The sequence below is a fragment of the Anabrus simplex genome, chromosome 7, assembly GCF_040414725.1.
Source record: "Anabrus simplex isolate iqAnaSimp1 chromosome 7, ASM4041472v1, whole genome shotgun sequence".
Taxonomy (NCBI): Eukaryota; Metazoa; Arthropoda; class Insecta; order Orthoptera; family Tettigoniidae; genus Anabrus; species Anabrus simplex.
Window position 1 is genome coordinate 50,108,038 of NC_090271.1, and position 14,963 is coordinate 50,123,000.

The 14,963-nt window shown below is 35.2% G+C and overlaps 2 protein-coding genes and 1 non-coding gene across 4 annotated transcripts in view; 2 read left to right on the forward strand and 1 right to left on the reverse strand.

The window, feature by feature from the left end:
- The window catches only part of Cpes (Ceramide phosphoethanolamine synthase), a 28,041-nt gene extending 13,114 nt beyond the window's left edge, over positions 1-14,927 (forward strand). Inside the window, exon 2 of the mRNA XM_067151084.2 lies at positions 7,198-14,927. Within this exon, the coding sequence (XP_067007185.1) occupies positions 7,288-8,346 (1,059 nt within the window). The 5' untranslated portion in view covers positions 7,198-7,287 and the 3' untranslated portion in view covers positions 8,347-14,927. The remainder of the gene's footprint in view (positions 1-7,197) is intronic.
- Positions 1-14,963, forward strand: part of LOC136877228 (probable ATP-dependent RNA helicase DHX35) — a 253,925-nt gene that overhangs the window by 65,563 nt on the left and 173,399 nt on the right. The gene's annotated exons all lie outside the window — the stretch shown is intronic.
- LOC136877865 (U6 spliceosomal RNA) lies at positions 10,539-10,645 on the reverse strand. The gene has a single exon (XR_010860813.1). It is a non-coding gene; the product is annotated as a U6 spliceosomal RNA (small nuclear RNA).

A 14,963-nucleotide genomic window follows, 5' to 3' on the forward strand; every position in this document is an offset into this window, starting at 1 on the left:
AGGGAATTGCACAGGGTAGTATAATCGGTCCGTTACTTTTCTTAATATACGCAAATGACTTAGGGAACAATATAACATCGAAAATAAGATTGTATGCAGATGACATAATTGTTTACAGGGAAATAAATAACATTGAGGATTGTTCAGAATTACAAAGGGACCTTGACAGTATCCAAGAATGGGTTGAAGAAAATAATATGAAGATTAATGGAGGCAAATCAACTGTTACAACATTTACAAACAGGAGCTTTAAAACTGAATTTGAATATATTTTGGATGAAGTAGTTATCCCAAAAGATGGCAAGTGCAAATACTTAGGTGTGAGATTTGAAAGTAATTTGCACTGGAAGGGTCACGTTGATGACGTTGTTGGGAAAGCATACAGATCGTTACATGTCATAATGAGGCTACTTAAAGGATGCAACAAAGAATTAAAAGAAAAAAATTACTTAAGTATGGTTCGTCCATTATTGGAATATGCAAACAATGTTTGGGATCCTCACCAAGAATACCTAATAAAAGAACTAGATGGTGTGCAGAGGAAAGCAGCAAGGTTTGTAACAGGGGATTTCAGGAGAAAGAGTAGTGTATCAGAAATGTTAAAGGAACTTGGGTGGGAAACTTTAAGTAAGAGAAGGGAGAAAAGTAGACTTATAGGATTATATAGAGCCTATACAGGAGAAGAAGCATGGGGAGATATCCGTGAGAGGCTTCGGTTGGAAAATAATTATATTGGTAGAACTGACCACAAGTACAAAATTAGAAGGAATTTTAGCAGAAGCGATTGGGGTAAATTTTCTTTCATTGGGAAGGGCGTGAAGGAGTGGAACAGTTTACCAGGGGTAGTGTTTGATCCTTTTCCAAAATCTGTACAGATATTCAAGAAGAGAATAAACAACAACAGAGATAATAAATTAAATGTTAGAGGGCATTCGACCAGTGCAGGATATTGTAAATAATAAATGTGTGTGATTAAATTAATTCCATCCCCTGGTCTAAGGAGTTTGGACAGCCCAAGTAGGGGACTGCCTGTAGGGGTGAAGTACAGTGGGGACTTCGAGGGCCCTGGGACCGCTACGGTAGCTGTGAAGGCCCTTCAGGAACTCTGAAAAGTGGTGGCAAAAGGGGCTCTGGGTAAGACGCAGCAGGTCGTTATGCTACTTAGGTTCCAAAATGTGTAAAATATAAATATGTAAATAAATTCAATGTTAATTTTAATCTTATACCAGTTGTATAGTATTATTAGACTAATTTCACATACCGTACTGTATATGAGTTGACTATGTTTGTAAGATATTATAAGTAGAATTTTGTAAACAATATAAATTTATTAAGGATGATGTGTGTGTTTAATAGAAAAAATTATTAGTGTAAATTGTATAATATTGTATTCTAGGAAAATTTTCTTCATCTCCTGTTAATTTAAAATTTAGTGCTTGACAATAATGTATTTTAGTGTACCATTTGCCACCGAGGTAGACACCTCATTTGCAAATAAAGAGATTTTGATTTTGATTTGATATCCTCACTTCATATGAGCTCTGCGTAGGGGTTTGGAATTGGAATCGGGCTTTCTGCATGCAGTGTATTGATAGGAATTGTATACCACCACCTCTGTCCTATCATCCAACATTCAGATGGTGACATTTTTTCCACTAGCAGGATTTGAACTGGCTAACCACGGTGCCAGACCATAGAGACTTGACGCCTTGACAATCATGGCCACCAAATGGGCTACCAGAAAGCTCGTAACAAAGTGCCTTCATTGTTAGCCTTGTACAGAACGCTCGATAAGTGTAATCTCGCAAAGTATCCGATCATATTGAAATACTAAACTGATTTTAGGTGGAAGTTGTAGTTATTTAGTCAATGAAATGTTGTTGGCATGAATTTAAAATTATGCGGTACGTTTTACTTGTACTTTTACTTCACCATTACCTCACGTAACTGAGGAACCATTAGATGAGTTTCATTTCCTGAGAAATTAACTGAGCATTATACATTCATTTCATTCAACAGATAATTCAAGTTCTATGATGTTATATGTGATGAGTTTTAACAGAGGAAATACGGAAAAAGATATATTCTAATTTTAGTTTTATTTCCTTTTTAACTCTCCGGCGGGTGTACACTGTAATAAAGTAAAACACCAACACTTTTCTATGTTAATATGTAGCGGAAAAATTCAACTGCCATATAATATGCGGTTTATAATACTTTATATCTGACTAAGTGGAGAAATGCTGAATTAACCGTTTCTAATACTGCTGGTGAGTGAATGAAAATAAATGTTGGTAAATACTGTAATGATCTCGGCGAGTGATTAAATATGTATTGAATGAAAATAAAAAGGAAAAAAAAAACCCAATGAATTAACATTTCTTGCCGTAAAAATCCAGAAAAGCAAGCCTGTCACATACGCAGTAAGTGTCTACTTGCATAACAAAGAAAAGCACGCCTGCTGGAGGGTTAAATCCATTAATTCCAGGTGTCATTCGTTAATTTTAAATTTCAATTATCTAATGAGTTTTACATTTGGTGCATATATTATTTTTGTTACCAGAATTCGGGCAAAATATTTAGTCGCTTGATATGAATTGAATTGCATTAGAATACTGTTACAGTACTGTTTTCTTGCTAAGCTGTCTGTTGTTGCCAGCTGAATATAAAGAAATTTTGTGAAGCATAAATTATTATTATTATTATTATTATTATTATTATTATTATTATCATCATCATTATCATTATTACCTTTATTGGACCACTTGAGTCAGTTTTATAAAAAGGGTTCTTCAGTTTTCTGTCAGCCCAATTCTTCTTTCTCTCGGATTTTAACTTTTTCTTCATCTGAAATCACCCTTGTCTGTGAGTTTCTTGATTTTGTCTGTTTTTGTTTTCTAAATCTTCTATTACTGTATACTTTTAGTTCCCTCATATCTTCCTTGATTTCTGTAATCCAACAAATGTTGCTCTTGCCATTCCATAATTGTACAATAATTATTGTATTCCTTATATCTTCCTTGATTTCTGTAATCCAACAAATGTTGCTCTTACCATTCCATAATTGTTCTATTATTATTATTATTGTTGTTGTTGTTCTGGGGTATCCGTGGAACGCAGAGGTGAAAGTAGGTGCTGGGGTGAATGGGTCTAACTACAATGTCACGAATTGAATTAAAACTTTTACAAAGGTTATATTTTTTTCATTCCAAAAAAAAAAAAAAAAAAAAAAAAAAAATTAACATATTTCCACAAGGGAAAAATAACAATCAGGGACAATGCCAAACTAGAAACCAGATTAGGAAAAATCCAAGATTCAGAACCTAAACACTTTGGGCTTTAAGCCCCTAGTTTTACAGTATTACAAATGGAAGAAGAATTACTTGGTTAAGGGCAGAAATCCCCTAATTCATGGAGTACTTGCTCCCCAAAATACAATTTCTAGCCTTCTAGAGGCACTCTTTACCATTACCAAGCTTGAGTAAGAGCTACCCGGCTCTCCGTTTCTTTCAGCTTCCTCGAGGCAACCTCAACAATCTTAGACTCTCTGGCCTTGCATGGCCCAACTTACAATTTGAAACAGGAGTATCTCGTACCCAACCTATAGGGCCTATGTGGAAATGAACAGGTTAATTAAATGGCCTGACACACAAGCTGAATGGAGGCTTGCACTGCGCTCCGAGATAGTGAGAACTTAAAATCCTAAGCGGCTCTAGGCCAACAAAACAGGGGCTATTCTCAAACTACTGAGGTGACTCGTATAGAATTTACTTTAATACATTACAGGCAGAAAACCGTTACGAAACGTAGTCGCCTCAAACCAAGATGAACGGGAGCCCGAGAGGGTACATCACTCTCTATCCCCGATTTACAGTTAAAGATTTTATGAAATTTATATATCAGCCGGAAGAAAGTTACATTTTAAAAAAGGTTGTTACATACTAAAGAGTCGGACCTTTCCCTCAGGTTAAACTGCAGAGGTAGCAAGAAGGAATAAAGTTATGTGGCCATTACCTTGTAGATGTTCTGTTGACCGATGAAAGAGGGCGCCCGCCTCCTGCTTTGACACACACACTCAGTAAGGTGTTGATCAATTGGCCAAGAAACGTGAAAAGTCGCAGTTTATAAACCCTCAGGGAAGATTCGAGATCATTCAAGAGTAAACTAGCCACACCCTCTCAATTTTATTGGTAGATTTCAAAAGTATCACTCAGAATCGAACAAGACGCCTGTGATAGGTGGAAATTAGGGATTGGCTGGATTCAAAACTGGTGAAAAGAAAAAGGAAATATTGTCAAACAAAAATAAATGAACATCATTCAGTTACAAAAACCTAGAAATACAAAACTTCTTTAAATTATAGCTTCGTACATCTTGCACCAGGATGCATGATCATAGGTTTTAGTAGTGTCATCTGTGGAAGAATGTCCAAACTTCTTGATGAATGGCAAACAAAACAAGGATAAATTCACTCAGTTTAGGCAACTGCACAATAAACAAAATTCCTTCATATTTCTGTGGTGACATCTTCTGAGTAAAGTTCTAAGTTGGTGTAGTTTCAGTTTTACTGTTTTACCAATAGAGGGGTTCGTTTAGGCGCTAAATTTGAATGCGCGGCGTTGGGGTGTACCTCCCGTTACAGTTCTTGTTATTATTATTATTAATTTCTATGCTTAATAGTAAAGCAAAGGAGACAACCTTTGTGAACATTGCATCAACTAATTGGGTGGTAAAACTTTAGAATTGGTCCTAAGCCTAACACACACAATTTAGGAAAGTGAATTTAAAAAATCTTACCTCATATTGCATAGAGAGATAAATATGTTCATTGCTAAAGTGGGTCCCACCTGCCCTTCCCAAGAGATATATTAACTTTTATAGAAAAATATCAATATTTTCTTAAGTAGTTGGGTGAATGATCACTGCTATTGGCTGCAATTTATTCAATATGTCACTCCCAGAATTCAACACAGATGGATTACATTACCTGCTAGTTAACAATAAAATCTCCTAAATAATGTCTTTGCTGTTAGGCCAATAGTGTAACACGAAACAGGTTCTTAACAGGGGAGTTTCCACTGAGAAATGAATATTCATAGTGGGGAATATATTTTGACGGAAAACAAGTTAATTCGTCATGCCCGTTATCGTGATGTGGGTGACAAGTTATCTTGTCGCACCCATTACTCTTCCGCGAGTGACGAAGAACTCGTCCCACCCATTATGTGTTTCCTCAAATGACCGAACTCGTTCCACACATCATGCGTGCATGCCTTTGCGGAAGACTAGTTCCTGCTCATTTTGACAAAATATGTCTTATGGCTCGTGGCCATCTGAAAATTTGCATTATGGAAGTTAGCGTCACAAGATTTGTGACAGTAGTGGTATCCCTAGCAACCGTGCAGACTATGTCTTATGACTAGTGGTCACCTGAAATTAGCAGCAGTTTATGCATAATCATGACTAAGAGACATATTTATGTACATTTGGTTTTTGCAAAGGAAAAAGCTATTTCTTATGATTTGCATTTGGTAATTCAGTATTTGATTAGACTTCTTGCAACTACCTTATGATTCGTCTGACACTAAGTAACAACTAATAAAACGATACCATTGTTGTAATGAAATACATTATTATTACACAGTATGAATTTCTTATAACAATATAACGAGAAAAGCATTGAAAAATAAAAGTAAAATTCTGAACTGTACATGGTGTTACAAAAAGAATTCTAAGACAGTGTTCAGAATCATTTTTCTTCAATGAAAATGAAATGGCATATGGCTTTTAGTGCCGGGAGTGTCCGAGGACATGTTTGGCTTGCCAGGTCCACGTCTTTTTATTTGACGCCCGTAGGCGATCTGCGTGTTGTGATGAGGATGAAATGATGATGAAGACGGCACATATACCCAGTCCTCGTGCCAGCAAAATTAACCAATGATGGTTAAAATTCTCGACCTTGCCGGGAATCGAACCCGGGACCCCTGTGACCAAAGACCAGCATGCTAACCATTTAGCCCTGGAGACGGACATTTTTCTTCAATGAGTCTCTATTTATAATGCTACAGAAGCAAGCTCACTGTGAGTTTCACCACTTTTGTTATCCTCTCTATCCAAAGAGCTAACCATATAATTCGTCATATAAATCGGTGAGGTGAAGACTAGTTTCATCATCCAAATGAGCATGCTTAGCAATTATGTACGAAAGAAAATGCAACGAAATATTGGCATGCAATGTGGTGCAGCAATCCTGGAACCTGTTGATGTCTATAAAGCGATAATAGAACTACACCCAGTAACAAAAAGAAACAAGTTAACACGTCCCATCAAACACTTAACAGTTTTCGAAACCTCTAGAAGAGTTAACTCATTACCCGGTTGAGTAACAATTATTAATATACTACTTACCACGTTGTGTCCGGTTAGGTGGTTAAACACCCCTGACATGTTAGACTAGTGGGGTTTGTCACTAGCCAGAGCTTTCCTGGCATTTTTGTCAACTATTGGTAGCATTGTACGAGCATGTCCTGTATACTATATGTGTGCTGCTGTAGTGCCCTCTCACACTGCTAGCCTAGGACCTACATTGAAGTTCTAGCACAAATTCTGAACTAAAGAAAAGTATATTGTCTTTTGTACTACTGAGGAATAAAGCTCTGAATGGTTTCTGTTACAGGTAATACCTTGTAGTTTATGCAAGATAACAGGTTGGCTTCTTTGTGGATGAAATGTGATTCTGTAGGAACTATAGCACTTTAAGTTGGTATCTTATTTTCCTAAAAAGTTTCCCATCCTGTTGAGGCAAAATTAAAAGATATTACACTATGAAAGGTCAATCATATTCCTGCATGCTCCAATCTCATGGCTTCCTGAAGTGAAGATGTTTCAGCTGATGATGTGCTGATGCCGTTTTGTTTACTTGCATAGACTTTGCTTTATCCTTTTGTCCTTTTCTACAGTTCTTAATCACTGTCCCCCATTCTCTTCAGTGCAGGCTCAAGCACATCTTATTTTCTCCTAAGAATGTTGTGGTATTACACCAATTTAGGATAACAAATATGTCACTGTGAACCATGAACTGTGGTGTTATGAATTTGTTTGTAATACTTTGAATCTTGGAATTGTTCTTGCTGATAAATGATGAATGATAAGTCTGAAGTGCTTCTTTATATGATTTAACTTTTTCTTCTTCTCCAGGTGAGTGGACTCCTTGAAGGACTGAAATAATGTGAATATTAGTCACACTAGTTGTTCCACTTCCTGATCTGAAGAATTAGTTCTGCAAAAATGGTTGGGCCTTCTTCATTTTTCAGCAAACTTCTTGTAGGATGCATGCTACTTCTGTTAGTGTACTTCTTGTACATGGATGCAAAGCTCTATTATCGAATTCAGCATTACCCTCTTCGAAGAGACTTCGACAATGCATCAAATGTAGATTCAGAATTTTTTGGGTCCTGTGATCTGTCTCCTTTATGTGATGTTACAGTAAAGTCACTAATGTTAGATCATCCAAATGTTTATCTCTTCAGCCCGTTGGCAACAATAATAGATAGACTATTTGGTATTCATCAGATAAGTTATATAACTCCTAATATGATTAGTGCATTTCATGTTGTGGTGGCTCTCGCTTCAGCCAAGTGTATTGCATCAGACTCCTTAGTGTACCGCAGAGTGGGTGTTGGTTTGTTCCTCATACGAAGCATGTTGGACGAGTTGGATGGCCATGTAGCCCGTGCTCGTAAGAATATGCATGGTGAAAATTCAGAGATAGGATCAGTTGGCTTCTTTGTGGATGGAATGTGTGATGCCATAGGAACTGTAGCACTTTTAGTTGGGTGCCTTGTTTTTCTAAAAAATAACCCACCTCGTCGAGGCTACATGCAACTTCAAGCTATAATACCACAAGTACTAGACATTGCCAAGGATCCAGGAGCGGGAGTTGCATATAAGAGCAAGATCACATCGAAGAAGGTGCTACATAAATTGGGCTGCCTTGGTGCTCAAATGTTACTTAGCTCAACTGCATGGAATCGATATATTGCTTTATACCAGAACTTACTTGAACGGCATGAAGTTACAGAGCAACAAGCAGAATGTCAGATTCAGGCATTCCGTTCCTCTCTAATGTGGTCTGTAGCTTGGCTCTGGCGAATGTTTAATCCACATGCCTTTCTGAATGTTATGCTTGTTGCTATTTTCTGTGACAAATTGTGGGAATTTTTGAGGGCAATTCAATATGTTGGTTTCATTATTCTCTTAAGTCTTGTGTGTATTTCAGAAATGCATGTGCAAGAGGTGCAGGCTTTCATTTTCAAGACTTCAAGTAACAACACTGCTACAGTATGATAACCTGAATGATTCATATAGAGTTATGTCTTTTGTTATTACTTTTGAACCTTGGTAATGGTTGAGTTAATTTTTTGTAAGCTTAGTAATGATACAGAAGAATTTGGTTAATTCAGACCTGAAAGGTCCAGAAAAGAAAATTACATTATTCAAATTCCACACAATCACACACTATACTTGTTTTTCCACAAAAAACAAAAACAAAAAAAACCACCCCATTGAGGCTACATGGAACTTCAAACTATAATACCACAAGAATTGAACATTGCCAAGGATACAGGAGCAAGAGTTGCATATAAGAGCAAGATCACATTGAACAAGGTGCTACATAAACTGAGCTACCTTGGTGCTCAAATCTGTAATTCAAAATGATCCCTGCTTTATCAGTGGTGCCTTGAAAATATGGCAAAACTTTAATAGCCCTTTAATATTAAAAAATTCTCAAAAATAAAATAAAACATCAATCACGACACTAAAAACTTTATTAATTCTTCACAGCTTGTTTAAAAAAGTTGTAATTGCAGTTTTTTTCCTTTGAATTTATTTACATGTTAAGTGCAAAATGACATATTTTCCAAAGTATCTGCATGTTTTACCTTCCAAGCAATCAGTAGCCTATAGAAAGTCTCTATTAATCTGCTGACAGCTGTCAATCAACTACTTGTGGAGTTCTGGGCTTAGGCCTAATGAGTGGATTTCCTGATAACTGAAACTCGAAGTTTGCTACTTAGAAAACTATTTAAGAAATATGCCTTCAGACAGCCAAGAGCTTGAACCTTTTCTGAGCCTCACAATAGCTACAGTTCATTTCCAGCACGATTCTGGACTACTTTTCTAATCCACGAAGTCACGTTTAAACAACATTGTTTTTGAAAATATGAGAGTTCTAATATGCTATTTTCACTTTGAATTAAACACATTTTTTTTTTAACATTGTGTTGTATAGGAATGTTGAAGGATTGCCAGAGGGTTTGAATTATTCATGAACTTGAATTAAACGATGTTTGAATTAACTAATTTCTTCTGTATTTAAGTACTGTAGTTACAGTTAGTATTTTTTGAAACTATTCTAATTATTACTGTGTGGTATGAGAAATCCAAATGATGGTACTTCGAATGTAATACCGAAGGACTTTTTTGTTTAAATATAGACTCTCCAGCACCAATGTATTCATGTGAATTTAAGCCATTGAATCTACCTATTGTCAGTTGACTTGATTGAACTTTTTTAACACATCAGACGTCCAAGGTTTTATTTGATGTGAATTTGTTCCTTCAAATTATACCCCTTGATTCAGCTTCCATTTCATTTTACATTGCATTTTGTAATATATTAATATATCAGGTAAGTTGCCCAGCCTGTCTTTGTCTATGTCTTATATGATTTAAGTTGCTCATTACGATTCATTGCGAGGATGTGAACTTAATTAAGTAACTCAATTAGATGGTCTAAATAAATGTAAATTAATGGAATGAGGCTGATTAATTGCCAAATGATACAACTAAAGTACAGAGTAATTGAAACACAATACTGTTGTGACTATTAGTTGAGTTAAACAATATTATGAATTTACAACTTCAAGTTGCGCTGAAAAGAGATTGGCTCAGTGAGGAATTACACTTAGTTGATTAAACTGTAAATAAAGTATACAGTACATGTGAACATCAAAGGATTTAGTTTGTTATTAATTCATTGAGGGATTTAATTTGTAAATAAGTTACTAAGAGAGGTTAAATTCAATTCAATCTTTGAATGATTAAAACTATTAAAATTCACAACCAATAAATATTAACAGATATAACATACCATTTAGAAGTCACATTCTTGTTCCTCCTCTTTCTCCTGGATGTGGGCATCAGATGCCATTCTTTCTTCAGCCCTTTTCTTCCTCGTGTGCCATGTAGCTTCTTCTGTGCTTGAAGCAGGTTGCTCTACTTTTCTTTGGTATAAAACGTGGTCTGCAAAATATAAGTGCAGGACAAGCTTTGAAACTGCCACTTTGATCCTGTTTGATTTTTTCTTCCATGCTTTATTTTATCCTTATCCCTCTCCTCAAAAGAAAAAGGCTTCACAGTTGTTAGGCCTGGTTTCCATGGAGATGACGGTACACCCCAGTGACCTGTTTCAACATTTACAGGAAAGTTCTGTACATCTCTCTCCTAGAGAACTGTCATAGTCTTGGGTTTTGTGAAAACATGTGGAACTCTTCATGATTTTGTGTGTCATCCTTGCGCAGGGGCCATGCTAATCTTCTCTGTATCGTTCCAATTTTAGTATATGTACCGCTGAAGTGAGTATTAGAAAATATCAGGTAATGTTGCACAAATTATACCTCGCATGTAGCCCCACGAAAAGAAATACATTTCTTCAACATTCCCCGTACACTAATATCATACCTACCAAGTAGTCATTACTGTAATGCCCATGCTCCATTCAGTAACAAACATACAACCAGAACATTTACTGACATTTTACTGTAAGTGAAATCATCAACAACAAATACTCCTCCCCACATGCACAGTACTTTAACCCTGACTTAGTAAGTCGTAGAAAGACTTTTGTTTCTGAAATTAACCTGCAGCATTCATCTTTAGTAAGATTAGACCATTGTCCTGCAGAGATAAAGCAGAGAAGTTGCTGACACATCAGGAGTTTGGATTGAAAATAGAATTCTTGAAGCACCTGTTACTTTCGGCCACCCAGCTTACTGAGCTGTTCTATATCTGAAGCTTGTGGTCATGTTCACTTTCCAGGAGGTGTGAGCTGGTGCAGTGGTTTACCCACTTGTCTCCCAACTGGAATGTCTTTTAACTGCTGGTAGACCCAGTGCTTTGTGAGGGGCCCTCGGTCAGTACCGAAACCGAGGATGGGTGCTTCACAAACTCCACACTACTATGGGAGTGTGTTTTTTTTTTTTTAAATAAAGCATATTAATGTACCATAAAAACTACTACATGTGGATATCTCCACTGTTTTATGGTAAAAGTCATTTGAAATCTCTATGTTTTATGAATAGTACCTTATTTTATTTCAGAAATATCAAACAGAATAATATTTATACCCATGTTATGTTCAACATATGGTCTTAAAAATATGCAACATTGACAAAATGAAAAAGTTACCTTTATAGTTATTTTTATGTTTTTAAGTTGCTGATTAATATGTCTGTTGTCACAGGTCGGTTATATAGAAGATGGATTTTCTTCTATACATTTAGTTTGACCCTTAAGAAGAGAGATCGACTAGTATACGAAGAGAATAGAAGCCATTAGTACTTCTGAAACTAATTTCAATATACGTTTTATGTGACATTAGGTGTTTTTGGTGGCAGGAAATATTGTTGGTTCTCTTGAATGCATTTCTGGTGCAAAATTTTTTTTATTTTTTATTTTTTTATTTTTTTATTTTTTTAGTGAAGAACGAAGCAAATGTAAGATTTTTTTTAAAAAAATTCCTGAATGCTTCCCACAGTGAGACGTACCATGTAGAACTTTTGGATATTTCATACCATTCAGTTATTATGTGATTAATATATATAGTTCAGTGTTCTGATACTCTTTCATATTTCTAACTCTAAAAATTCATTAACCTTTTTAAACATTCAACCTCTTAAAAAATGTTCTGAAGTTATCACATTAACCTTTGAAAACAAATTTGTATATTTATAAAAATGATTTATTTAATGTTCCTACATTATTGGCCCATGTTGATTTTGATGTTTATCACATTTTTATTTCATATTTGCATGTTATATTATTCAGTATATAGGATTATTTAGACTAAAAAGTGTTACTTTTTGTGTCAACTGTGTAATTTCGAAAAAAAAATTTTAATTAGCAAGAAAGAATTAAGTGATTGTTTTGTTTGTTAGAGATCAGCCCTTGACATCGAAGTGATCATTGAAACGTTTTATGGGTACTTTTGCCTAATTTTTCTGTTTTTTATGGACCATTAACATTTTGAAATGTTGTCCAATGTTATACCCATTTAGATATATAGGTTAATCATGCATTTAAGAAAGAGATTTATTTTAAAACATACAGTTACTTTAATTGAGCCATATGTATGTTGAGTCCTAAGCCCAAAGGGTGGTCAGGTCCACAACATTTCAACCCACCTGCTTATCTTAGAAAGTAAGTAAAGAAGTAAGAGGTGCACAAAAAAAGTGAGGAGTGAGGTAGAGATAGGTTTACTTTTCCTGAGGACAAACTCTTGACCCCATTATATCTGAATCCATGGTATTTTGAATCACATTATACTGGATGTCTGGTACCATAAAACCCTACTGAAAAGTCAACAAAATGGAAGAGAAGATAATTTTTTAAAGGAAAATCCTATTCCTTGCTAGTAAGCCTGTTTCTGCCTGCTGCTGGGCTAAAGAGAATACCTTGTCCAAGGTATAGACAGACAGTGGATGTTAGGCCCCTTATTGACAAATTTGGAACTTTGTACAATGATTGTAACTATGAAATCCCTTTGTAGCTGCTATATACATAAACTTCAGGACTGTTTTGGTACTGACTATTAAAGAATGAGGCTTTTGATTTTTGACAATCATTTTATATGCTTATATTTTAAAATGTGATGTGGATATCGTTGTTTACTGCTCATTTCTAAAGAAAGAGCAGGATACGTTTTGTAAGAAGTTTGTTTATATATATATATATATATTTGTTGTTGGTGTTGATGTTTTTGTATTACACTGTGTGTTACCTGTTTTGTATCCTTGTGAAACCTCACTGTGTGTGCCTGTGCCCTCTAGTCATTTATTCCAATATTGTTGTTCATGTTATGTGTTTCATATTTTACTTATTCTGGTTAAGGAAACTGAATCAGAATTGAATGGTTTAAATGCCAGAAATTCTTGCCCTTGTATCACTGCTGTTGGAAGTGGTTTCATGTGGGGCAATATTGTATTAGTGTTAACAAAGCTATCACTATAAAATTACGATCAGATTCATAAACAAAGATTTTACTAGTATTTTTAAATAAATGTGATGTAGTAATGCATGCTGTGCAGCATACAGAAATAATAATGGCAGACAAGCGTGATGACAATCCGAATATTTTTTGGATGGACTAGTCAAGTAGGTGGTGTTTCTGTAGACAATTGATAGATGGTTTAAATGAGGACATTCTCATTCATTTTGGAAATCAATCATAATATTCAACCCATTTTAGGAATTTTGTGACTCATTCTTCCTTTCTAATCCATGATTAAGGAAAAGATGTTGATGTATTATAGGTGACAATGAAGTTCTAGCATAGTGTAAAAGAACAGCCTTGAATCAACTGGCATTGCAGTTGATAATACGATTCAGCACTCTTAAATCATTGTCATGTTATATCTTTTTGAAGTTAACTGTACACATCAAGGTTTCAATAGGTTGTGATTTCTATTTTCACATCTCTTATAATGTCCTCCTGAAATCGTAGTTTTTTAAAAATTTATGTGAGCGTATGTATCATGCTTAAATAGGTACAGATCCAGAGGTGCGAACTATTACGGATTGTCCGTAATTATAACAGATTTCACCTCACGATTACATCATTATGGTCAAAGGGGAAATTATTACAGAAAAGCAGACATTATCACAAAATCATTTTTGACAGAAAAAAGAAAAGAAGGAAAAATGTTCAATCCTTTCAAGCATTTCTGCTAAAATATTGTAATTTAAATATTGTAGCATTGTTTTGTATTGAAAAGGTGGACCCATTAGTCTGTTCGTATTCTATTCTCAGTTTAATATGGATACACAGTGAAGTTCTTAAATTTGAATGCTAAATTTTCCTCATTTCAGTGCTCATGAGACAACGATACTTACTCGATTGTCATTTCCTTTTGCTATTCATGAGCTCTTCTCTGCTGTAATCCTTAAGTAATGTTGTATTTCTATATTAAGTGTACCGGACAGTTGATAGAAAGAATTGACGCCTACATTAAGCACATCTTCACTGGAATTGCTTACGCTTCAGAAGACGAAAATGTGATCAGAGGGGGAAGGATGCTTGAAGAAAACCTACATTGAAAAGCAGCTGCTGGGTGCGAAACGAGTTGCAAGGAATGTTTTATCACTGAATTAAGAGGTAGTGTGCAAATGTTATTGTGTTATATGATATACTTTAGAATAGATTGCTGTCAGGAAGGGAAAAGAGGGTGTCATTATCAAGAAGGGTGCAGCGTCCTTTGGATTTGATTCGAAAATTTTGTGGGGTGTGGAGGGTGATTACTGATAATCCACTTCAACGGTTGGCACCTCTGTATACATCACATATTTTCTACTATCAAAATGCTTACTGTGTTTTTATATATTTTTTGGCTTTAAACTTACATTGTTGTTTTACTTAATATTTTGTTAAATTTACCTAGTCGTTTGGAGTGTTCAATAACACCCTATTTCACATAAGGGATGTGTAACCTTCAATTCCTCAGTACCAAGTCATTATTAATCTTTTCTATTTTTAACATTATCCTCCAAGATCTTGTTTAGACTACACGAAAATCTAAATTTGCTACATTTGTTGTTTAAATTTTAGGGAACTTTTAATAAATAATGCAGCATTATCTCTTATGCAAGTTCCTTTTCGGATTTGTTCTTATATTCTTAAATGTGGG